The 27,823-nt window shown below is 39.1% G+C and overlaps 1 protein-coding gene across 1 annotated transcript; it reads left to right on the top strand.

Moving 5' to 3' along the window:
• Positions 1-17,052: 17,052 nt before the first annotated feature.
• On the top strand, positions 17,053-27,436 carry LOC128383797 (uncharacterized). The gene is made up of 6 exons (XM_053343381.1): positions 17,053-17,098; positions 25,649-25,993; positions 26,104-26,220; positions 26,353-26,387; positions 26,485-26,578; positions 27,408-27,436. Exons 1-6 carry the CDS (start codon positions 17,053-17,055, stop codon positions 27,434-27,436), a joined length of 666 nt encoding a protein of 221 aa, XP_053199356.1.
• The last annotated feature ends 387 nt before the right edge of the window (positions 27,437-27,823 follow it).

The raw sequence follows: 27,823 nt of genomic DNA, 5'->3' as shown, positions 1-27,823 counted from the left end.
AATAATAATAATAATAATAATAATAATAATAATAATAATAATAATAATGCTCTGGTACAACAGTAGCAGGAGACAGGAGGCAACATGGAGTCCTTTAAGCTTTCTGATGACTAATAGTCTTTGGTGATTCCTTTTTTGAGTGACAGTAATGTGCTTGTTGAAACTGAGTCTATTGTCCAGTGTTGGGTGGAGTTGAGATGGTGTAGTTTCCAGATCATCAGATGCATTTAAGACAATGTAGCTGAAGCAACTGCAATGAATTAATGAGTGAAAATAGTATTATTAAAGAGAAAACCTCAGAGGAATATAACTAACGTTACCAAGACAACAAGTAAACATGGAGGACATGTGAGTATTCAACAGCACCAACTGCAAAATCAAACCATAGTAGATCAAACAAGATGTTTGCTGATCTACAGAGAAACAGGACAAATGAGGAATGAATACATGTGTTTATAAACCTGTGTCAAATAAAGACCTGAGTCCTGTGCTACCAAGCTGGATTAACATACCCAGGATATCTCTCTGTTACCTGGGTTGACTTACCCAGACATTCACAATCCTGATAAGCGGTACTATGAAGCTGGTTATCAACTCGGTAATTGAACCCAGGGTTTTCCAATCTGGATCACTGCTTGCTCACATAAAAGGGGAGGTGTTTGCAGCATCTGACCAATCACAAACATGGAGAAACCCTGCAGAGCAGTCTACTTTACCATGGAGGAGCAGACAATTATTCTTCAACAATATGAAGAATTCAAACACATCATCCAGACCCAAAGCAACACTGTTGCTGCAGCAAGAGCCAGGAAGGAATGCTGGCAGAAAATTGCTGACTCTGTTAATGTGTAAATTTGTGAGATTAGACAATATTAATTTATTGGACAATATAAACGGACAACGCTCTGATCACACAATGTCACTTTATTAATGGCACAGACGTTTCAGGCAGAGTGCTTCCTCTGTTCCCTTCCTTTCATTTATATTTACCATTGAGTTCTCAGGCTCAGCACCTCCGTATGAGTGTGTTTTGTGTTGGAATATTAATTCTTCACCATGACAGCACAAGTAGCTGTGCGTTTCATAAATTCATGTTTGCAGTTATGCCATGTGTGACCATTATTATTAACCTCATTATTTCAGATGCAACCCTAGTGGAGCTAAACAGACTTGGGAACAAGTCAAGAATAAGTATAAAACATACTTCAAAGTGGTCAGTGACAAGGCTTTATTTCTTCACACTGTCTCTGTTGTTTGGATGAAATCAACAGAATTTATTTGATATTGTTTGCAGCCCACAGGAAAAAATGGGGGGTGACATCCATCCATCTATATCCATTAACATTCATGTTCTATTAATGCATTCAATAACCTAAACTTCTTCCCCGGAGTTGTCTGTGCTTTCTCGTCTCACAGATAATCTGGGCCTGTAGACGTCCGGATGACGGATTCCAGTCCCGGACCTTCTAGCTTCATTCTTGATTTCATTGTGCTTCTCTCCTCTATCCTTCCTTTCTCTCTCCTCTCAACCCCAACCGGTCGAGGCAGATGTCCACCGACTTCTGAGTCTGGTTCTGCCTGAGGTTTCTTCCTGTTAAAAGGGAGTTTTTTCTCGCCACTCTTGCTCATGTGGGAATGTTGGGTCTCTTTAAAGTTAAAACCTGAAGAGTTCGGTTTAGAACCTGCTCTATGTGTAAAGTGCCTTGAGATAACTTTATTGTGATTTGGCGCTATACAAATAAAGATTGATTGATTGATTGATTGACATCAGACCCCTGTGGAGGCAGCAGCACTCACAGCACCTCATTTGTTCAGGGTATGTTTCAGTGAGTCCATGTTAAAACACCATTTACTGTGGGAGGAAGTAGCCTAGGCTGACATGCATGTTCTCTACAGTTGACATATGGCTCCATCAGTTGACAAATGTAGTGCAGTCCATCCAATGAAAATCTGTACCTTTATGTCATCGGGGACATCAAAAAGGATTACATCTATCCCTAAAAACTATTTCTCTACTAAAGCTGGGCATACACTGTGCCATTTTTTCCCTTTTTTGGGCCGATTTTTGAGTCTTGTGATAATTTTTGGTCTCGGGCCGACTTTCAGCTTAATCGTGCGTCGTGTGTCATGTAGTATACAGGGGGTAACGGGCACCGATTTGCCCCTCCCGACCAGCTCCCGACCGGCAATCGCCTGGTCGGATGAAAATCAAACCTGTTTGATATTTTGTTCGCTCCTCTTGAGGGTATCGCACAGTTAAAGCAGAGCTATGAGCTGATTCACCTGAGATCAGTGGGTTTTCCCTCACTGCGCCTGCATGAAAAAAACAAAACATGACTAGAAGAGGAAGCAAGTCAATGCCTGTACCTCCACAGTGTGTGGTTTGGGCTGGGGCCATGGAGGCCAGCGTAGTTGAAATGTGGCAGGCACATTCATGCCTTTATGATGTGTCCTCAGATACGTACCATGATAGGATTAGGATTAGTTATTTACCTCAAATGTTTCTGTCAATGGTGTAGAACATATTTTGTACATTTGTTTTTGAAAGGAATTTTTTATTTATACTTTATAATTTGTGGGCCAAGTATTTTTTGTAATGACATGCAGGTAGATTGTGGTGGGAGCAACTGATTTATGTTAACACTGATGTTGATACGAATTAGTTTGCAAGAAATGTTATATCATTAATAAGAAATAAGATTATATTTATTCAAATTGTGGAGTTCAACTAAAACATACACTGAAAACAGAGTTAATACTTGACTCCTAGTGATGGGTAGGAAATATAACGGATCCCCAGAATCTACACCATGTCTTCTTGCCATGACACACTCCCCACAGGTGCTACAAGGTATTGGCAGAGAGTGTCCCGTTGTGTTTTTGCTTGCACTGTGGGGTTTTTTTCTCTGCCAATTGACACTGACTGAAGTGCTCCCTCTCTCCTCCATGTGCCTTCGATGATTTGATAGTTGGCATCTTCAGCATCCACATAGCCAGGTGGTACATAGGCATCAGATCTCTGGTGGCGTAAGAAGTTTTGTAGGCATAGAGAGGCAAAAGTAATGGTAACTACCTTGTCTGGATCCAGGCAGATAGTTGTCCTGAAAACCCTAAAGCGATTGGCCAGAATTCCAAATGCGTTCTCTACAACACGGCGGGCTCTTGAGAGACAGTAGTTAAAGATTCTTTGACTTGTGCTCAGGTTTTGGAAGGGATAGGGTTTCATGAGATCTGGTCTCAGTGGATAAGCCTCATCACCAACAAACATGTATGGCATCATTACATCAGTGTTAGGAAGAGCATTGTCAGGGGGGACGTGCAGTAGGCCTGTGTCCATAGCCTCTCTCAGGTCAGAATGACAAACTTGTAGTTGGCATCAACTACAGCCATAAGAATGAATGAAAACCTTGACTTATAATTGTAGAACATGCTTCCACTTTTCGCAGGGGGTTGAATGTAGATGTGTTTCCCATCCAAAGCCCCTAAGCAGTGTGGAAATTGCCACTTATCTGCAAAGTCTCTTGCAATGGCCCTCCACTCGAACTCAGTTGATGGTGTCTGTGAACCACAAGTAAGATAGGGTCATGGAAATATTTGTGAATTAATCCTTTTTTCAACATCATTAGTGAATTGAATGCATAGAATGAGCATCATCAATGGTTTTAATACCAAAACTGTCCACTTATATCCATGCACATGTTAACTTCATCCCTAGCCATTTTTACAGTTCACTCTTCTCTATTTTTGTGATTGCATATTTTACAGTACCCATGCTCACTAACAAGGATGTCATCAGGAAAAAGAAATACAGCATTAGGGATTCAGACAATTATGTGCGTGTAATTTCATTGTTGCATTGAGTAATAGACATTTTTGACAGTATATCATTCAACATGTTGATTTTATGAACATGGGTAATGTGATATTCAGTACAGTATATTAAGTGTATATAATTGCATAGCCTATATCAACATTACAGTCATTTACCTTCAAGTAATCTTCACACAGTACAGGTTAGGTACAGTTAGGGCTGCACATGTCTCCATCACAATCTTGCTTAATGTGGTGCTTCCAATCCTATACTGGACACTTAAAGAATTAAATGTTTCACCTGTCAAAGTGAAAAAAATATGTTCAATTAGAAATTCAACCAAATAATGTCAGCTGGAATTATGGATGCATAGTTTGGTGTATGGATGGATATGGATAGATTGATGGACTTCTATTTGATAGACAGGGTTGATGGATGGAGTAGAATAGACATGGATAGGTAGGCTACATCAATGTAGGCGGATAGACAAATGGTCAGATGTAGTTAAAAGGACAGAGAGATGTGGATAGTGAAACAGATGGGTGAGCATAGATGTTGCCTCATGTCAACCTGTTCAGTTTAGTGGACAGCATTGAATATATTTGTGTGCAGAGTTGGGGGGGGGGGGGGTTACCTGTTACCTGTACCTGTCTAGTTACCTGTTAAAAATTGTAGTCAGTAACATAATCCAAGTTCCACAATATTAAAGTAATGTAACTTGATTACTTTCTAATACTTTAGGATTACTGCAATACCAAATATGCAATAATAAAGACACAGGGCACATTTGGTGCAAAATGGCCATTCTATGCAAATAAAACCATCTAATTAACACAGACCAGTGCAAATTGCCACAAGCAGTTAGGGTGGAGATATAGTGTGTTCAGATAGTTGATGTTAACTGTGCTATCTATCTTTTGAATGATATAAAATTGATATTTAATAATATAACAGTCAGACTTTTGGCAACTTAAAATAATGTCAGCTACTAAAAAATAAAAATGTCCTCACAGCTGTGATGGGACCCAGGGTTCATTCATAACTTCTGCTTTATTATGAACAAACACACCTTATTAACCTGAGACTATGTGTAACAGCTGATCTGTAGTCTCGATGTGCAGCCGATTACAAAACATGAATCACCGTCAGATCCTAATCGATCTGGTGTTAATGAAGTTACCACTGCTGTACAGCGTTCGTAAATGCGCACAACCTTTAGTCTCAGTCTGGAGACACACTGTTTCAGCTGCTGAATGAAGCTACAGCAGCTGTGACATGCAGCCAGCATTGTTGCTATTATCTGCAGATTAGTGCAAAAATCGTTTTGGCGTATGCACATAAAACGGAGCAGAGCGGGTGCAGATACTGCACAATTCACGGTGCTGTAACATTCTCAGGGAAACACAATCCTCATTTTAACTAAATGTTATCAGATTACGTCTCTTCATTTAACTGAAGCGGATTACGGTTACCTTTTTTGTATCCTAATAACGTAATGTGTGTATACTTGCCTGTTGCCAGAAACCGTATTGTCACAGAAAGCCTCTCCTTGGGGCTGATGGCCTCTCTTAGGTGGGTATCCTTCTTTATGATATGTGGAGTCACCTTCTCCAGGAGGAAACTGAAGTCTTCCACAGACATTCTAAGAAGGTCCCGGGAACCCTTCATGTCATCCATCTATTTATAAACAAACCCCCATGTCAATAGGCAGTAGAGATGTAGGATGTTTTGTGTTGTGACTGCGTGATGTAATGTGATTTTGATGTAATTTGACTGTCGCTTACCTCCAGTCCTCGTTGTAAAATGGAGCCATCTGTGTGTCCACACACACCGGTGTCTCTTCTTTTTTGAAGTTTCTGCGCATAGAATAGCACATATAGCCAGGGCAGCACGCTTCTCCTTCGTCAGCATCTCTCCAGTCCTGTTCCGGTTCGGGGGCCCCAAGTGTTTATTTCGCTCTTGTAGTATGAGCAGTCAAGTCACAGCCGAGCATCAGAACGTACAGTGTGCGCACAGAAGTCGTGAGCTTTGGCTTTTTATCGCATGCAATATACTCGTACAGTTTGAGTTTGAGATTGACCAACCGATTGAAAAAATGGCACAGTGTATGCCCAGTTTAAGCTCTCCTCTCACGATCTGTGGACCAACATCGACAGGATCTTCTAAGAATGGGCGGACCATATTCCAAGAGAACTGATTGGTCAGGAGGTGGTGCTTTTATACTAGTTGATCTCTTATCCAGAACATAACCTGCTCCGGAGCAGATTAGCCGTTCAGCTTAAGTTACCAAGGTGATTTACCCCGGTAAGAAGTGAACCAGCATCGTAGGATGGAAAACCCAGAGTTAACCCTGAAGTTACCTTGATAAGAGAAAATCCAGCTTCGTAGTACAGGCCTCTGGTTCTCTCTGAAGTTGACAATTTACCATTTTAATACTTCAACTATTACTGAGTATCTTACCCCTTCACATATTTTGATAATATATTTGTTTTCTATCATACAAAAGTGAATAAAAAGATCAATTTTAAATGAACGTGTGTTCAGTATGTGCAAATGTACAAAATATGTGTTCTACACCATTGACAGAAACATTTGAGGTAGATAACTAATCCTAATCCTATCATGGTACGTATCTGTGGACACATCATAAAGGCATGAATGTGCCTGCCACAGTTCAACTAGTCTGGTAGTGTAGTTTGGTACAAAGGAGGAAGATACAGGTCAAAATGAGAAGTGTTTCCTCACAAATACACTTTGTTCTTAGTCTGTTCTCAGAACTTCAACCCAAAATGCCTGCACTCTATCATGTGAATGAAACTCTTATCTGTTCACACCAGTCCTCACACATTCACACCATGAGCACTACAACCGGCACTAAAGTATCAGCTCAGCTCTCATGTTGTTATTAATGCTGCTGAGTGGTTATTATGTGATCAGTGACTGACAAGATCAACATTTGTAGAAAAACACAGCTTCCTCTTTCATCAAACCTCTTTCCTAGAACAAATGATTAGAGGAACTCTTGTGTTTGTTGTTTATCAGTGGAGGATTCTATCTCATTTAGTCTCTGCTGTGTGTTTCAGGCTGGATCTCTGTCTCAGCCTCTGACTTTCACACTGTGGAGGTCCGGCTTGGTGAAGAAGTCACACTGCTGTGCTCCAACTTTTCCACTTCTCCCTCTCAGATAGTCTGCTTTATACTGCTCAACAGAACCAAGCCCTGCTGTTTCCTCTCTCTACAATTATACTGAGCCTGCTTCTTTCTGTAATAGGAGTCAAAGTGGAACATTTGAAATGACATCCAACATGTACACTTTATTTCTCCAAATCAGGACTCTGAATGTATCTGATACTGAGGTCTATTTTTGTTGATTTGACATAAACAGACACACAATAACAGTCAATGCAATATATTTAAAGATATACTATGCAGGATTTTCAAGAGTCATATAAAAGTAATCCCTCTCAATCATCTCTTATGACACTAATAGTGTGTGGCAGTGTATTTATCTACAGACACTTTGTACTCTGTCTGTATTTTCTAATTATTTTGCTGTGTTTATTACACTTGTGGGATTGAACCATTGGGCAGTGAGTGTGTAGTGTAGCTCTCTCTCTCTCTCTCTCTCTCTCTCTCTCTCTCACACACTCACACACACACACACACACACACACACACACACTTTTCTATATTACTTTTTATTTATTTATTTAATTTGCCACACACATGGAAAGCAGAAAGGCCACAGCCGACAGGATGAAGCTGCATTTCCACTGCAAACCTTGAAATCTGAAGAATGCTTTCATAATTATCTTTAAATATTCTAATCAGTCGGCAATAATGTAAAGTAATGAGTCATGTGACAAGTCGTCCTTGAACACTCGTCCTGTTTGGTAAGGTATAGGTGATTGGATGAACCATCTGTCTATCACAGGCTATCAGTGTCTTACCTTGTGAGGCAGCTGGATTCACACAAACATAGAAGTTGAAGTGTGACTAAATGGATTCTTGTGTGATCTCATGATGAGATGTTAAATAATGTCCTCCATCTGCAGCAAACACAAACTGATGGAGTGTCTGACAGCTGTCAATCACTGCTCATACAAACCGCCACCTCCCCCTTCCTCCTCAGCTCGGTCAAGCTCATATCTCTGAGTTTCTAGGTAAGGTATAGCCATGTGAAAGTCACTGTAAAGTGTTTTATATCTAGCTGTGTGCAGTGTAGTTCATGTATTACCGATTGCATGCACATCCATGGTCGCGTACCGTAGCGTGCACGTCAGTCTCCTGTGGGGGAGGGACTTTGGAGGCAGGGCAGGACTGCAGCGGAGAGGGAGGGGGAGGGATCTGAAAGTTGTACTTGTTCAAATTCTATGCAAAGTCCTCTCTCTCCTCAAAGTTACCAACTGCAGTTTTAATGTATTCAGTCTAAGCAACAAAAAACAGCCCGCCTCTTTATGTTGAGAGCAGCCTTCCTGGAGCTCACTTCAAGTACGGACATTGCAGAGCTTCAGTCATACGCACCATGAAGACTTTTACCTTGATAACAGCTTTAAGTCTCTGCAGCATTAGTGAGTATTGACTCTGATTAACTCTCAACTTCATTCAACATTTTCTTATTCTATGTTTCACTGACACAATTCAAACTTATATAATCACTGTTCAATTCATTAAGAGGTATCATTTATCTTCCTGTAACAACTTGTCTCTGCTGTGTGTTTCAGGCTGGATCTCTGTCTCACTTTCTGAGTCTCACATTGTGAAGGTTCAGTCTGGTCAAGATGTTACACTGCAGTGCAAATATACAGCCAAATATGCAGCTGACGCTTTCTGGTCCAGAATTGTCAACAAAACCAAGATCGTCTGTATCTCTGCTATGACCGGTGCTAAGAGTGAACTTAAGTACTGTGATGGTTTTCCAAGTGGAAAGTTTGAAATGAGTACCAACAACTCTACTGTTTCTCTCAAAATCAAACAAGTGGATTTATCTGACTCTGGACTGTATTACTGTGGAATCTACACAAGAGGATTTCCAGTTTTCAGTGAGATATGTTTAAATATTGAAGGTAAGATTATTGTTAAGTCTTTTGTTTAAGTATTTTGTTTAGTACTCACTATTTACTCATTTATGTTTATACTGTTAATATATTTCATGATTATCTAACTACATAATGCAACAAAGTGGAAACTTAAACATTACCAAACAGTGATTGTGATCAGGTGCACCGTAAGTGAGTGAAACGATTGTTAGGGTCCATGACTGACAGGGACCCTGAAAATACAAGAACATTATTTTATTATTAACTCACCATCATTAATAGACATTAACAGAATATTTTAAACAAGGTACAAAGGCTTTATTTTTAAGATTTCTGGTCAAAATTAACCGCGCAAAGTCTCTATTGCCCCCCTCTATTTACATGACATGGTTCAGTCCTGTCTCCAGACCAGGTGGCACCTGTTAACAGTGAATTGTGAGTGAGGAGGAGGCTGTACCAGAGTAATGTCTCAATAGCTTCATAAAATACAGTAAGGCTTCCAAAAACCAAAAACAAAGAAAAGAAAGACAAGAGAGAGAAGTGAAAGGGTTTAGTCCATGAGTGGTGGAAATGAACCTGTTAGTTAAGCTTAGTCCACAGTGAAACAGGTTCATGTTACATTTGCTCCCCAAACGTTAGTTACTGCTAATATCATAGAACATTGTGAGTGTTTGCTTTTTATCCCTGTTTTATCTGACATTTAATCAATGCAGGTAAATGTTTATCAAGCTATTCATACTAACTCAGTTGTGGGAATTTATTTATTATTATAATGAAAAAATAAATATATTCAATCTTGTCAGTGATAAGAATTGGTGGTATACTTAGTTGGTATGTATACTTGGTTAACAAATCTACTGCTGATTATATTTTGTAGTGAATTTCACTGTATGCAGAATGCTGCCTGCATGTCTGCACACTGTTATATTTTCACAGCTCAATGTCAGTAAATATTGTACAGTTAGTATTAGACTGCAGGAGAGTTACAAGCCTGCACAGGTAGTTACAGCAGGTGGTTACAGCAGTTGCACATGTTTGGTGTGGCCTATGTGTGTGGTGGTGGGAACAATGTGATATCTTTTCATGGGGCCCAAAATCCCTGGCTGCACCCCTGATTGTGATGCTAATCTGTGAAACTAAATCATCTTCATCATTTTCTTCTAAATGTATCTTCATGTCATTAAAAGGCAGTGATGAATCACATCATGATGTGGACAAGATATAAAAGTAACATTTACAGATGAGGAAATGCAGATTGTCAAACATTTGAAAATTAAACATTTAATTTTTTTTTCATTTCATGTCACTTATGGTAAAGTTTAGACTGATGTAATGATGTTTCTTGTAGAGTCTGGTGTAATATTAATGCTGACGAGTGTGATCCTGGGTGGTGTGACTGCTGTTCTTGTAATAGTCATCATTGGTCTGCTGGTTAAAAACAGGAAACTTAAGACAGGTACTTTATCAAAAGCTACTGTGTCTCTCTTACAATAGTTTTTGTTGCTACTGGACATTCTCTTCAAGTGTTGTCAATATGTTAGAAATAAACGTCTTTCTTTAAAATGTAATAACAGCAATATTTTAGGACAATGACTGTCAAATAACTGATCACATGTAATTATCTCTGTCACTCAGCTCAAGAAGAACAGAATCCACAACCAAGTGAGGTGAATCTTTCTTTTACATTGACTTCAATATATTATATGAGCAGCCCAGTCACCACAATACAATGTTGGAAATGTGTTACTGCAAACCACACATATGTTCAATCTCTACATTTCAACACATTTAATATGTAGCAGATCAACATTTCTACAGTACGTATCAGAGGTAAAGTGACGTAGTTCAGGTGACATCTTTATGAGCTCAATTCCGTGTTAGGTGGAGGCAGGTTGGGTGTTTGGTTACAAAGTTAGTTTCATGGCACAAAGTTGCAAACACATCAAAGCAGATATTTTTAGCAAGACGTTTTGACATTTGCAGCTGTGGTGCAAGTGTCTTTAGGGCATGTCCAAATCCACTGTCACAATTTTAACGGCGGATAGTCAATGCACCACACATATTGTTCAAAAGGTTTGACTTCAGTCCCCTCATTAATCATAGGTGTGTTTTGGGTGTAACACGTGGTAAACCAATCAGAGTGTCATCTCCCATTCCCTTTAAAAGCCAGGAGTGCTGTCACTTTGGTGGATTGCTATTATAACGTTGCATTTACCCAGCAATGTGTTTCAATAATATAACATGAGTTACTTTTGCTGAAAAGAAAGTTGGCTGATGATCTGCTATCCTGACATGTTATTCATAAAAAGGAAGAATATGGAGTTATAACTGACCAGTCTGATGAGTGTAGAGGTGTGTGTGCTTATACTGTAGCAGCCTGGTGTCATCAGCTGATTGAATAAACAGTGAACAGCTGTGAATAATGGCACTGCACTCTGTGCAACATCTCAGAGGCTGCACATTTATCAACATATCAGTTCTATGATAAGAACAGCTGTAAATAACAGACACTATAATATTCACCCATATTTATAAAAAAACACGGAACAACACGATTAAACTGTAACATATATATAATAAATATATATATTAGTTAGTGACAGTTGCTGGAAATATTCTGACTTTAGCACTTTGTGAATGATTTTATGTTGTTGATGTTCTGTTTGTCCTTTTTTAATGATGCTGCTCCTCATGCCTTTTAAATTGCCCCTCGGGGACAAATACAGTGTTTGGAATTTAATTGAAATGATTTCAATATATTAAAAACATATCTAAACAAAAATATAAGATGAAAACATAAACAGTAGCTTTAACAACAGCTTTCTAGTTAATTTATTTCTGGTCATTGTATGAATATTCATGGATTTGAACACGAACTCACAGAGCATACAGAAGAGTGTGAGTTTTTAACTGTGTTGCTTTTATATTATTTCCTATATCACTAGCCACAAACAGCACATAGCTCAACCCACTGTGAAACACACACACACGCACGCGCACGCGCACGCACACACACACACACACACACACACACACACACACACACACACACACTCTAAAGTGTACAGCTCTCACGTATTGCTTTCTGGTTTGCAACAGTTCTCATAGAGCCTGTCTTATATTTTACTTTTACAGTGTAAAAATACATTCACATACATCCTCTTACAATCATTTAACAAGAAAAATGAAGAAGTTGTCTTTCTCATCAGATCTTGTCACAATGTGTGTTTTCTCACAGTTACATTGTATCTAATATGGTTGTTTTCTTCCCCTGACAGAATGGTGAAGAGGGCATCTATACGGTGAGTTTTTACACCATGAATGATGCAAAGGAGCAGGTTGTTCTCATCCTCTATTCATATGATATCATACGAAAAGTTGGTTCATATCACTAATTTAAATACATGCAGTAACATGAGTGATCAGTGAGTCTGCACACTTTGACAAAGTGATGCTGATGAAGACACAACAGAGGTCAAATCTCCTGGTTTAATGTAGAATAATATAGCATTTATATTTTTAAAGTATTATATAATATTGGTGGATTAATGGACATGAATCAATAGATTACATTTCAGGACTATTTTAAGAACTACAGTGAGACTTGGTTGTGCAGGCTCACTGATCACTCATGTTACTGCATGTATTAATATTAATATGACATCATACTAAAAGTAGTGCACAACTTTTCATATGATATATGAATAGAGGATGAGAATACATTGAAAGGAGATGAAGAGCAGCTGATTACATAAATGTTAAATAATCATTATTATTCTTAGTCAATTACAGCTTTCACAGTATTACTCATTGAATTTCTAATGTGTTTTCCTCCCAGGGTTTGACTCCTCGTGTCCAGGACACATATGAGACAATACACATGAAGAAGAAGTGACATGATGGAAGAAACTTCACAAACAGACCTTCTCCTCTGAATATCTTTATGTTTTTATATAAATATTGCATATCTTAACCTGTCTAGATTAGGAGAGAATGTAAGATGTTGTGCACCAGTGTTCATTTCTCTTTTGCTTTTGTAGAGGTTGTGGGAAGTTAAGAAGGATGAGACAGAAAATAGAGAAGCTGAGTCCAAACAGGGACATTATCAGAAAAGCTCTGTCCTTGTTGTATAACATATTTTACTGCTTTGTTGCCTCTATGTAACTTTTATACAAGCATATATTGATCATTATAATGCTTCAGATATATTTCTACTGTACTTATGAATAAAAAGATAAATGCTGTGTTTTTGATGTTTATCTTTGTTGCTGTGTTTAACACACAGCTGATTTCTGTGCCAAAATATGCCAAAGTGGTTGTTACGGCCCTGCAGGGGTGTGTGTGGTGTGTGTATGTGTTTTCTCTTTCTTTTGTTTGGTTCCCTCCTCTCCTGCGTTGCCACCCTCTGGTCCTGGCTCCTCCCACTCCTCTGGCTCCATCCCTGGTTACTGATTGGTGCGGCTTCGTTCAGTGCGGTCCAATCCCTAGCCACCAATCAAAGTCTGAGCTTTCAAATACTGTGCAGCCTGTCAGTCAGCGTGGCTGGATCTTTGTGGCCAGTCCACCTCATCTTACTGCTGTACTGTGTTTTGTTGCTGTGAGTTGTTGAATATGGGTCAGGTTTAGTTATTGATGATACACACCTTCCTTACTTATTTATTTGTGTTAGTTTCACTAGGAGTAGGCATGCTGCTCATCTTTTAGTATTTTTGTAGCAATCATTAACAGAGCTTTGGTTTCTATTTCTCTGTTACCACATTAGACAGATTCCTTAGCTCTGTTTTAGGAGTCCTCTTTTGATTATATTCTTTTGTTTGTTTGAGCAGCATCAACCGGCCCTTGTTTTGTTTCTGTAAACTTCCTCTGTGTAGTGTTTTGAATAATCCTTGGTTAATAAATCATTTAGTTTTAAACCTTAACATTGTTTTTATGTTACGTCTTTCATTTAATGAGCTGGGTTGTAACACTGGTCCTCATCTCCTGCAACACTCTGTCCATCTCACTTTCTCTTTTACATCATCTGACAGATATCAGTCTGTTTACATATGAATGTGTGAATGAGAGATTCATAAAGCTGATGATGGTGTTTTTGCAGCTAAAGTAGTTCTTCAGTTGTCATGCTGTACTAATAGAAAGATGAAGTTAAAGCCTGCAGGTTAAATCAAAAAGCAATATGTTCACTTTAATAAAGCCTGAGCAGATTTCTTACATGATGGTGTCCGTGGTTCTTACCTGTCCTAGCATTGGAAGAAGTATTCCTTTACTTTATATCCTTTACTTTAGATATCAGTACAGCAATGTAAACATACTACATTAAAGTAACAGTCCTGAATGAAACATCCAGAAGTATTATCAACTTAATGTAGTTAAACACAGTTTGACACTTAAGGCCCAAATGCACTGAAAGCAATAACTGATGTACTTCAATTGATGCTCTGATGGTTTATGCTGCTGCCACCAGATTCAAAGAGTTTACATTATGTTTTATCATATTGATTGACTGTTGAGTTTCCAGATGCTAGTGGTAAGTAGGAGCAGTTCAGATCACTTTAACAATAAATAAATAAATCAAAAGAAAAAAGGTGGACACTCTGCTGCCAGCAGATAGACTCAAAGAGGAAGTGTAACTGCAGCTCAGAGAGGAACTGATGTTTTATCACATTAATCTGATGTGTTTGTGTGTGAGCAGTGAATGGAAGGAGTCACTGTCAGCAAATGATTAATACATTAAGTTTATTTATTATTAAGACTTTATTTTCTTCTAATAGGATGATTATAATGTTTCTACATTTTAGACATTTCTCTAATATATACTGACACAGTTAATATGTATATGAAATATATGTTTGATGGAGGAGGAGTCAGAAAAGGACAGTGATGACTGTCAAACCTCCTTATAGGGAGACTCTGATGGTCTACAGGAAGGGAGGAGTGAGTGAGTAAACGTCTCTTGTACAGGAAGTACAGCACAGTGTGGTCTGAGGTGAACATCAAGGGTCATAAAAATACATTTCATTTCTTCATCTCTACTAATGTAGAAACTATCTCAACAAGACTGTATTCTCCTCTATTAAGCTGAATATGAGTATTTCTACATTTTAGAAATGTCTCCATTATGTACTGACACAGTTAATAAGTATATGAACAATGAAATGGGGAAGCTGTTTTGGCTGACTGTGTTTGTCTGCATATAGAGACATGCAACAAGTCCTGTGAACCCCCCCCCCCCCGTCATTTTCCATTGTGGTCAAAGTGATATGTGAACCAGCCCAAACAAAGCCACAGTAACACTGTCCTTTAGCTCTCTGCTGTGAAACCTCACACTATTAAAACCCTCAACCATCAACCATCACCTTCTGTACAGACTACAGTAACTGAACTATGAAGTATAACACAGAGAGCTATTTACTGCCTATTGTTGCCAGAAAGTCTTGACTTTATTCATTTTTTTAGACTTTTTTTTTACTGAGGTCTATTTGTGTTAATAACAGTCAATGCAATATATTTAAATATACACTATGCAGGATTTTCGAGAGTCATAAAAGTAATACCTCTCAATCATCTCTTATGACTCACTAATAGTGTGTGGCAGTGTATTTATCTACACACACTTTGTACTCTATTTTCTAATTATTTTGCTGTGTTTATTATACTTGTGGGCTTCAACCTTTGGTCAGTGAGTGTGTAGCTCTCTCTCTCTCACACACACACACACACACACTTTTCTATAATATCTCTGCAAATGTGCTTTTTATTTATTTCTTTAATTTGCCACACACAAGGAAAGCAGAAGGCCACAGCCGACAGGATGAAGCTGCATTTTCCACTGCAAACCTGGTTGTGTGGAGGTGTGTGTGTGTTTATTTATGTTTAAGAATGTAATTGCTGTGACACAATCACAATATAATGTTTTATTTCTCTGATTCAAGGCTTTGTTCTCACTAGTGTCACATATGTAAACAATGAACAACGACAAACAGTAGAATTAGGATTATGATGAAATATTGTCTAAAAACTGTGAATAACATCTGAAGAATGTTTTCATAATCATCTTTAAATATTCTCATCAGTCAACAATAATGTAAAGTAATGAGTCATGTGACAAGTCATCCTTGAACACTGTTTGGTAAAGGGTAGACACTTTCAAAAATACTCAGCAGGTGATTGGATGAACCATCTGTCTATCACAGGCTATCAGTGTCTTACCTTTGTTTCACACAAACATAGAAGTATCAGAACACAGAGACTGGCGGACACAAATGCAGGCAGGCAGAATCAGTTCTCAAGTGATTTATTCAGTCCAAGAGTCGGAAACCAGGAAGTCCAATATCACAGGGCAGAAGTACAAAATCACAAAGCAGAAACTCGGAATCCAAAAGGCAAAACGGGTCGATAACACTAGGGATCAAAACAAGGAATAACGCTGGAACTCTTACAGAAAACTGACAAGACGATCTGGCACTGACACACAGGGGAGCACTGGTTAAATACACACAGGAGGGAAGGGATAACGAGACACAGGTGAAACACATAAGGGCGGGGACAGGTAATCACACGGGGAGCAGGAAGTGAGCACAGAGACTACACTGTCAACATAAAACAGGAAACAGACACATGACAGACCCTGACAAGAAGTTGAAGTGTGACTAAATGGATTCTTGTGTGATCTCATGATGAGATGTTAAATAATGTCCTCCATCTGCAGCAAACACAAACTTCTTCTAAATATGAGGATGCTACTTCATAACAATGATCCTTGTTCATCTTCACTAGCTGGACTTTAAAGTCACTTTGAGATTGACATGTTTTACATGTAGGGATGTATGAATATGTCATGTAAACACAGACCACACCAGTACATTACTCAAGTCAAATCAACCTAACAACAATGTATTTCAGTGCAGCTTCATTTAACATCATTGTTCTGTGTTAACATTATAATGTCAGCTTTTATACTAACTTGTGGAACTTGTTGTTATTCAGTCAAACAGTGTCGACTGACTCTTAGCATTACATTTCCTGACAACTCTCAATAATCTGATAAGAGTCTTATATATACTTCTACTTCTCCTGAAAGCATTAATGTATTCAGTCTGAGCAACATGACAAGCAACAAAAAACAGCCCGCCTCTTTATGTTGAGAGCAGCCTTCCTGGAGCTCACTTCAAGTACGGACATTGCAGAGCTTCAGTCATACGCACCATGAAGACTTTTACCTTGATAACAGCTTTAAGTCTCTGCAGCATTAGTGAGTATTGACTCTGATTAACTCTCAACTTCATTCAACATTTTCTTATTCTATGTTTCACTGACACAATTCAAACTTATATAATCACTGTTCAATTCATTAAGAGGTATCATTTATCTTCCTGTAACAACTTGTCTCTGCTGTGTGTTTCAGGCTGGATCTCTGTCTCACTTTCTGAGTCTCACATTGTGAAGGTTCAGTCTGGTCAAGATGTTACACTGCAGTGCAAAAATACATTCAAATATGCGTCTGACAGTGTCTGGTACAGAATTGTCAACAGCACCAAGTTAGTCTTCATCTCTTCTGTGACCAAGTCTGACCTGAGTACACTTAAGTACTGTGATGGATTACAAAGTGGAAAATTTGAAATGAGTACAAACATCTCTACTATTTCTCTCAAAATCAAACAAGTGGATTTATCTGACTCTGGACTGTATTACTGTGGAATCTACACGAAAGACCGTCCAGTTTTCAGTGAGATATGTTTAAATATTGAAGGTAAGATTATTGTTAAGTCTTGTATTTTGTTTGGTACACACTATTTACTCATGTATGTTTATACTGTTAATATATTTCATGATTATCTAACTACATAATGCAACAAAGTGGAAACTTAAACATTACCAAACAGTGATTGTGATCAGGCGTGCCATAAGTGGGTGAAAAGGTCGATGATTCTTCAGGTCCATGACTGACAGGGTCCCTAAAAAAATTACCGTAAATTCCGGACTATAAGCCGCTACTTTTTTCCCACACTTTGAACACTGCGGCTTATACTACGGTGCGGCTAATGTATAATGCATAAAACATTTTGCCTTGTAACAGTAGACCAATAAAATTGATGAGTAGTTCACAGAGGTCCAATGAAATTGTGTGATAAATCAAGCGCGCTTTATATTGTAAATCAGTCATTTGTACTCACTCTCATCAACATGGAAAATACTCGAAGAAAATCATATGATGCAGCTGTTACGTACTTTATTATTTTTTCACTTTGCTTCATGTTTGATACACGTTGTTGTCCGACTCGTTCATAGGAGAGAACAGGAGAGTTCGCTCAGTAAGTTTTAAGTCAAAGTTTTCCAATACAAGATGTAGGCTACAATGACAGGTGCGAACGAGGTAGATTACTCCAGTAAAAGTAAGACTTAGTTTAATGACTTCAAAGTCGCCAAATGACTTACTTTAACGAATTTCGTTAGTTTATATAATGCAGATTTGTAAAATATTACTTTTATGAGGGTCACAGTCACAGACAATAAAATTACCATTTGATAATTTTGGTAACAGCGGCGCAGCAGATGTAATGAAGTCCACGCAGCACTCTGGATGTAAACTAATATTAAGCCTATATCCTATTCATTATAATGTCCATGGACATAAATTGAGTTATTTTGCCTTAATAATGATAAAATAATACACAAAAAATGGTCGGATTGGGAACCCATATGAATAATGTCTCCTCGTTGCATTTAGTGTTGCTTGAAATGACCAGGGCATCGTCAAGGGAATTTACGGTAGATGGACATTAATAGAATATTACTCGATATTGCCCAAACACCCTACTCTATTTACATGACATGGTTCAGTCCTGTCTCCAGACCTGGTGGCACTTCATAACAGTGAATTGTGAGCGAGGAGGAGGCTGTACCAGAGTAATGTCTCAACAGCTTCATAAAATACAGTAAGGCTTCCAAAAACCAAAAACAAAGAAAAGAAAGACAAGAGAGAGAAGTGAAAGGGCGACAATATGTCACTCAATGTTTCATAAAAAGGTGGGTTTAGTCCATGAGTGGTGGAAATGAACCTGTTAGTTAAGCTTAGTCCACAGTGAAACAGGTTCATGTTACATTTGCTCCCCAAACGTTAGTTACTGCTAATATCATAGAACATTGTGAGTGTTTGCTTTTTATCCCTGTTTTATCTGACATTTAATCAATGCAGGTAAATGTTTATCAAGCTATTCATACTAACTCAGTTGTCCCTGCTCCTGGTACCAGGACCAACAGATGCACCTCCAGGTTCAACAGACCTGAACCCCCTTAATAATGAACCAACCCCATGTCCAACTGAAGAAAGAGGTGAGCAGCATCATGTAGAATGACATGTCACTAAACATTACTGGAGAACATAAATGGGAATTTATTTATTATTATTATGAGGGGACAAACGTAAATCTTTCTCAGTGTTAAGAATTGGTGGTATACTGAGTTGGTATGTATACTTGGTTAACAAATCTACTGCTGATTATATTTTGTTGTTATATCATTCTATAGAAAGAATTTCCTATTTCCTCCTTTCCTGGGGTAAACGCTTCACTGGGGTCTTCAGGTGGGCACCCCCCTTCACCGGTGTTTCGTTGATAGGCCCACGACACCTCAGGAGGGCTCAACGGCGACACCTGGCGTCCCAGGTGTGCCCCCCTCTGTGTTTATCCCTAGGGACATTTTGCAGCCCAGTTGTGGTCCTTTCTCTTGATCCATAGCCATCTGCTGCTTCGTTCGGCAGCCTCTGACAGTGATTTGACGGCTTGTCGGAATGCCTGTCCTCGCACTCCCATTCCCTTCAGAAGCTTGGTTGTGGACATGGCAACGAAGCCTCTACACCCGCCCTCAACCGGAAGCACCCGGGCACGCCAGCCGCGTTGCTCTGCCTCAGCTGCTATTTCCGCATACTTCAGCCGTTTGCGCTCATATGCTTCACCAACTGCTGCCTCCCATGGTACAGTTAATTCCACAATGAACACAGCCTTCTGGGAGGTTGACCACAAGACCAGGTCCGGCCTGAGGCTAGTTGTAATGATCTCAGTTGAGGCAGGCAACCCTGCTGAGTCCAGCAGGGTTGCCTCCACTCTTGCAGGTGGTTTTGCTGGGAGTTGTCCTGCTCTTACGAACGGGGTGGTGTTTGAGCGTCTAGGCATTGGGGGAGGGAGGGCATTGTTGGTAGTTCTCCTTCTTTCCAGGGTGATCGCCAGTTGTCTTAGGACCTGGTTATGTCTCCAGGTGTAGCGGCCTTGAGACAAACTGGTTTTGCAGCCGGTGAGGATTTGCCTCAGTGTTGCAGGGGTTTGACAGAGTCCACAAGAAGGATATTCTCCAAACCATTGGTTTATGTTCTTGGGCGTGGGAAGAACATTGTAGGTGGCTTTGATGATGAAGCTGATTTGGCTTCCTTCCATTTCCCAAAGATCCTTCCATGTGAGTTTACGATGCTCCAGGTTTTCCCAGTAAGTCCACTGTCCCTGTTTGGACTGTGCCACTGCTGTAGCGCATCTCTCTGCCTCCTCTTGTTGCCGAACCTGAGCCACCACCAGCTTTCTCCTCTGGTTTGAAGTTGCCTTGTGCCATGTGGGTCGGCTTGTCCCAAGTCCAAACCCACCTCTTCCATGCTGCACCTGTCCCACAATGTCTCCATGCCTGAGAGCAGATTTGGCTTGCTGTACAGCCTCAGATGGGATCCATTTCCTCCCAGTTGCTAGTCTGGGAGCAGCCGCTCGGATCACTTCATCTTGAGACTCAGTCAGGGTCATGTTCAGCCTCACCTTGGTGCATTTAAACTCCTCTGTGAGGCTAGAGATGGGCAGTTCCAGGGCACCATGTCCATACAGGCCGATGTTGCTGAGGCAACGCGGGAGGCCAAGCCACTTCTTGATGTAAAAACTAACTGTTCTCTCCAGCTTCTCGACTTTAGTCATGGGGATCTCATAAACTGTTAGAGGCCACATCAGGCGGGGGAGCAATCCAAACTGCAGGCACCACAGTTTCAACTTGCCAGGAAGCAAGGTCTTGTCTATGCTGACAAGGCCTTTGATGGTTTCTTCCCTCAGTCAGTGTTGTATCAAGTAGTGAATTTCACTGTATGCAGAATGCTGCCTGCATGTCTGCACACTGTTATATTTTCACAGCTCAATGTCAGTAAATATTGTACAGTTAGTATTAGACTGCAGGAGAGTTACAAGCCTGCACAGGTAGTTACAGCAGGTGGTTACAGCAGTTGCACATGTTTGGTGTGGCCTATGTGTGTGGTGGTGGGAACAATGTGATATCTTTTCATGGGGCCCAAAATCCCTGGCTGCACCCCTGATTGTGATGCTAATCTGTGAAACTAAATCATCTTCATCATTTTCTTCTAAATGTATCTTCATGTCATTAAAAGGCAGTGATGAATCACATGGTGACGGGGACAAGACATCTGACAGTAAGATTTACACATACAAATGCAGATTGTCAAACATTTGAAAATAAACATTTTTTAACTTTTTTCCCCATTTAGTTAGAGTAGAGTTTAGACTGATGTAATGATGTTTCTTGTAGAGTCTGGTGTAATATCAAAGCTGACGAGTGTGATCCTGGGTGGTGTGACTGCTGTTCTTGTAATGGTCATCATTGGTCTGCTGCTTAAAATCAGGAAACTTAAGACAGGTACTTTATCAAAAGCTACTGTGTCTCTCTTACAATAGTTTTTGTTGCTACTGGACATTCTCTTCAAGTGTTGTCAATATGTTAGAAATAAACGTCTTTCTTTAAAATGTAATAACAGCAATATTTTAGGACAATGACTGTCAAATAACTGATCACATGTAATTATCTCTGTCACTCAGCTCAAGAAGAACAGAATCCACAACCAAGTGAGGTGAATCTTTCTTTTACATTGACTTCAATATATTATATGAGCAGCCCAGTCACCACAATACAATGTTGGAAATGTGTTACTGCAAACCACACATATGTTCAATCTCTACATTTCAACACATTTAATATGTAGCAGATCAACATTTCTACAGTACGTATCAGAGGTAAAGTGACGTAGTTCAGGTGACATCTTTATGAGCTCAATTCCATGTTAGGTGGAGGCAGGTTGGGTGTTTGGTTACAAAGTTAGTTTCATGGCACAAAGTTGCAAACACATCAAAGCGGATATTTGTAGCAAGATGTTTGTATATTTGCAGCCAATTGTCTGGCAACAATAATCAGATATTTTCACCTAAAGTGGTTTTTGGGCCTAAACCAGACCTAACCAGAGTATGAAATACTACAGATATATTTGTAGTCATTTAGAAACAGTGTCTTCTTTACATAATGTGTCCACAGATCACTAACAAGTTGATTTATAATAGTAAAATGTGTCATTTAGTAAACATCTTCAGTACATCATCATTGGCCTCACAGAACCAGTATCTATGGAGCTATATTGTATTTATTTAAATCATGTCAAGTCAGCACATTAAAATGTAAATCCTCTTTTTACAGAATCAGGTCTCTGATGAGCTGAACTACGCTGCAGTCAAATTTAAACCCAAAGCAAAAAGAAGGGAGGTGGAGCCAAATGTTGTGTATGCTGCCACCAGATAGACTCAGGAAACATCTGGAACTGATGCTTCATCATATTCATCTGCTTTCAGGCTTTTGTGTGTTGCTGTTGGTGAAAGAAGAGAAACAACTCTTACTAATTAATAAAATGTAAATGTTACAATAAAGATGAAATGTTGACTTCTTTTCAATCACTGTCTACTGCAGAGTTTTAATTCTCAGCATTTTCTTTCTCACAGTCAAAGTTGATTTAGTAAAAACATGATTTGTGTTTGATGGAGGAGGAGTCAGTGAGGACACTGATGATTATCCACATTGTTTAATAGTGAGTGTTATATGGAGGTTGGAAGCAGTGGATGAGTGAGTGAGGTACACATGACTTGTTTGACAGGAAGAGGCAGCTCAATGTGGTCTGAGCACCACTGAGGTGATAACCATGTGCTCTGTTAGATCAAAGATGCTTTACTTTGACACTAATTCAAAGCTTCTACACTTGGATGGAACTTTTACAAACACAATTCAACAATGTTAAAACTGAAGATTTTAACTGTCATATCATATGTGTGTAATAAGTGGAGATGTAATGAATAAGCATCATGTCAGCTGTATATCAGACTACAACTGTGTCACTGCTCCACTTGTCAAGGGTCACACTTAACACTTGAAACACAACGCTGTCCATCCACCATGTGCTTCACATCTCAATCTGAAATCATATGAATGGTGTTTCATGGAGGAGGAGCCAGGTCTCTAACCCTCTAACAGGGCTCCATTGGTTAAGATCTCACTTCTCTAGTATTTGCATCCACTGATATTCAGTTTTAAGAAAAACATTATTTTCAAAACTACTGCAAAAACTTATCAGGACAAGATAAACAGTTATGTTGGTGTTTTCCACACACATTCAAATACGTCCTTGAAGGTGTGTCTATATGATGATGCATTTGTCTTGAGCCAAGACTTGAGAAAGCAGCTGATTGTAAATAATAAAATATAATCATGACAGTCACCAGTGTTCAAAGTCACAGATGTGAAACAGTGGATAAACACTATTAATTTGTTTTAACAACATAAATTATTCACAGTAAAAGTTCTTCATTAGCTTGTCAGTGGAAAGCTTTTTCATCAGAAGTAACTCTGAAAAAGCTGAACATGATCAGCAGATATCTGACTGTACAAAGTCAGTTAGAAGCTCCAAAAGTACAGAGAGCTGGACACACAGAGGGCCTGATTTACTAAGATCCTAAATAGTAGCTACTACATTACGTGCACAGGGCAATAGTTTGCGCGTTTCGTTTGCGTGAGCTTTGCGGGTGATCTACTAAGAATAACTGCGTACATGAAAACAGGTGTAACAGGGTGGAGACAGCAGTATTTAAATGAGGGATTAGCGTGTATTAAAGGAGAGTTTGGACGAGCAGGAAGCTGCAAGCACAAAATGAAATGTGATCAGGTTTTAGTGGAAGAGGTTAATAAATATATTGAGTTATAACAAAAACAAATATTACCAGAAAAAACGACATATGGGAGAGTATTTGTGACAAAGTCATTGTTGTTAGTAAAACAATAAATATTCCACTCCAAAATTATTAACATGGGTGGAAAAACTCCTGTAAGTATTCTGTCATTGTGCCTCCTTCTCCTCCTCTCCACAGTAACAGAAGTCATCTGTGTGCAGTGATCAGCAGGTTAATATCTGCCCTTCAAAGTTATTATTTATAGACACAGTTACCATCAGAAACATTACCTTCAGGTTTGGTTAATCACAATGTGTGTGCTAAATAACATATTTGCATTTTCTCGTCCCTGTATTTTGCTCACTGGGATTGAAACGCCCCACTTTACATATTCATTATGGCAAACGTGCTAAATAGACAGCGCGTACTATCTTGCACATTTGAAAGACACAAATCTCAGTGCACAATGTTAGTAGATCAGCTTGCACATCTTTTGTGGGTGATGTCAAATTTGCAAACGTTTTTACACACGCAGACCTTTAGTAAATCACACCCAGAGACTTTTCAAACTGTCTTTCTCTCTGGTCTCCAGCAGAGTGATGAGTTTAGTCTCACTGTGCATCACAGCTTGTTTGAGGGGGAGAAGGGGATCATCACAGGTTGACCACAGTTGGCAAGAAATCAACACAACTCACTTGGAGGCGGGTCAGGTGCACTGTGTGACTCAGCATGACTGGGCACAACATGGCACAGTAAAACTGGTAATGTGACAGGATATAAATGTCTGAACTAAAAGCAGAATGTATTCAGAAATGGTTCGTAGCAGTAACTTCTCCATTATTATTTGTCCACTGTGCTAACAAACAGCACTGTGTGTATCAGTGAGGTGTGTATCTGTATCATTGATGAGGTCTCAGCCAGTGGAAGCTCAGCCTTTAGCTCTCTGTATCACAACCACACACACAAAAGCCTTGATGTTCTCAACAGTAGAAACTCATGATACAGTGAAGACATGTTTGGTATTTGTAGAGGTGTGAGCATCCTGTTAGTGGTAAACCACTCAAACTGTGTCACTGCTCACCTCATCACAGTTCACATTTATCACACTAAGTCACATCACCACATTTCTGTGAGAAGCTACGTACAACCAATCAACAGGGGGTTATTAAAATGTTTTGGATTAACTTTTGTAGAGCTGTCATGTCATCATTTCTTTATATACAATCTATGATGTGTACTGTATATGACAGCATTAGTTTAAATAAACAGATTGAGATGAATGAAGCCTGGATGGATTTTTAACCAGTTTTAGAATCAGGACAAATGTCTGGCAGTGAACAAGTGGAGCTATAACATTGTTCTACATTTTAACTGCTACACCTACAACTACAACACAATGAAACATCATTTCTGAGGTTCAGGTGAACAAAGGGTATAAATATTTAGTTTATTAGATGAGAGTTAAAGTACTGAGATTTATGATTTTATTTCAGCATGAGTAGTAAAAGTAAAAAGTAAAGTATCTAAGTTGTCCGTTTGAGCTCCCAGAAGAACAAAACAACACGTGGCCTCTTCACATGAGACCACACTGACTGGAGCACAGTTCAGTGACAGACGTTGCAGTGGTACAGTCCTACCGTAAGCACAAACATGAACTTCACCTTGCTAACAACTTTACTCTGTAAGTATATCTGCCACATTCTTTACTCAATATAAAATGACTAATTAATAACATCATGTGTATTGTTTGCTCAGCCTATGAATAACTGACTTGTTTGTTTCAGGTTGTCTCACCGTCTCTGTTTCTGAGTTTTACACTGTGGAGGTTCAGCCTGCTCAACAAGTCACACTGCACTGCTCCAACTTTTCCAGTCTTCCCATTCACATCTTCTGGTTCAAACTGGCTGACAGATCCAACTCCAGCTGCATCTCCTCTATGATCACCCCTGAAGCCAATGCTGCATTATGCGATGGATTTCAAAATGGCAAATTTAATATGACGTCCAACACCACCACCCTCTTTCTCAAGATTACACAAGTGGATTTATCTGACTCTGGACTGTATTTCTGTGGATTTAAATCAGATGGGAATCCAGTTATTGTCAGTGCAACATATTTAAAGGTTCAAGGTAAGACTATTTTCTGTCTTTTCATTGAAAATCAACAAATTTGTGTCAAAATAAAGACAATAGATGTAAAACACTGTACAAAAAGTTTGATTCAATCATCTCTCTTGTAGAAGTGTTTGATGGAATAGTAGACTGGATGACTGTGACTGTGATCCTGGTTGGTGTGATGGTTTTCCTCATTATAGTCATCATGGCTCTGCTTGTCAAAATAAAGAAACTTCATACAGGTACTTGTATTTGGTTTGAATTAAGTTAAGTTTACAAATGCAACGTTGTCTTTGCCTATGTGTTAATTTAAAAGACAAAAAAAGATGAACTGAAAACAACTGACGACCAGTTTTACTCTTCCTGTCATTCAGCTCAAAATGAGGGACAGAATCCACAACACAGTGAGGTGATCAAAGTCTATTTTTTATGCTGTCTGCTTCATTTATCACATCATGCTTTTATTTTGCTATGTGAGATGAGTGACTGAATATGTTTATTTACAGAATCTGGGCTCTGATGACCTGAACTATGCAGCGCTGAGTTTCCATCCAAAAGCTAAAACTAGAAGAAGACCTGCATCAGACAGAGAGCTGGAGTGTGGTACAGGCCAACCAAAGTGGTCTAATCAAAGTAGGAGGCAGACACAGAAGGCTGAATCAGATGGCCACCGGAGTTTTTATTCTTATAAATTATATAAGGTAACAAAAAGTTGTACAAACAAAAAAGAACAAAACAAACAACTTAACTCATAAGTATAACTGAAATAAAATTAAAATTACGTGTACACGGCTACACTCTAGCAGAACAACTCCCCTGTGCAGTCTCACAGCTCCTTCTTATATAGAGCCCTCTATCAGCCTGCCCTCTGAATGAAAGTGGACCCTACCACTCCTCAGGTACATCCTGAGCCCTTCCTGAAACAAGTAACAACAAGATTAGCAGTTCAACAACATTCACTTGACATCACTTATATCCGGCCCATCTCCATTACATCTGCCACCAAAAACCTAATCAAATCATAAACAATCTTAACATATTAACACAACAATTCACCAACCACCCCTCCACATGGTTCTTCCCTAATGACATCACTAGTGATGTCACCAGTCTATAAATTCAGGAGACATAGGCCGCCTCCTCCCTTTGACTCCTGAACACAAGTATGGTGAGTAACAGAAAGATACAAAGCTTTTATACTATACTAACTAAAGATACTAACTAAACCAATAAACTCTAACTTCAATACAAGTGTGTGTTTTATTGTAACCAAAAGTCTGCTGAGATGGTAAGTATCTGCAAAGTATGATTACTGACTAACTTATGGTTAAAAAAACCAACGGTAAGTATAATTAAATTAATAAGTTATGGTGCAAATGTAATCAATGGGGACAAATGGTGTGCTCTCACCCACTTTGTCACATGGAGACAAATGTGATTAATGCTGCCACCAGATAGACTCAGGAAACAACTGGAACTGCAACTCAGAGTGAAACTGATCTGAGGGGTATTGCACGAAACCAGGATAAGGGATTAAGACGGGTTATGTTAGTTATCCTGGCTGAATTTAGCCTCAAGTCGGTTGCATGAAAGCAGGTTAAATTTAACCCGGCCCAGTTACTATGGTGATTTATTCTCTGCAGCTAGCCTGCTCCAGACCAGGCTAACAACCAGGCTAAGATTATTCTCAGGGATTTATCTGGCAGTTCTGTCAATCTTGTGACAAATTAATGGGTTTTACAGCATTTCCATGGTCTTTCTAAATATGTTGATATAATAGACTATATTGTCGTTTCATTAAAGTCTGACTGTTTAATTGCAACATTCATTTTATAGTCATTCATG

This window comes from Scomber japonicus, chromosome 22 (genome assembly GCF_027409825.1).
Source record: "Scomber japonicus isolate fScoJap1 chromosome 22, fScoJap1.pri, whole genome shotgun sequence".
Classification (NCBI taxonomy): domain Eukaryota; kingdom Metazoa; phylum Chordata; class Actinopteri; order Scombriformes; family Scombridae; genus Scomber; species Scomber japonicus.
This window is presented reverse-complemented; position numbering and strand designations above follow the sequence as displayed.

Coding starts and splice junctions, on each gene's coding strand:
- LOC128383797 (XM_053343381.1), top strand. CDS start 17,053: ATGAAGACTTTTACCTTGATAACAGCTTTAAGTCTCTGCAGCATTA. Junction 17,099..25,648: donor TTTAAGTCTCTGCAGCATTA/GTGAGTATTGAC, acceptor TGTTTGTTTCAG/GTTGTCTCACCGTCTCTGTT. Junction 26,221..26,352: donor AATAAAGAAACTTCATACAG/GTACTTGTATTT, acceptor CCTGTCATTCAG/CTCAAAATGAGGGACAGAAT.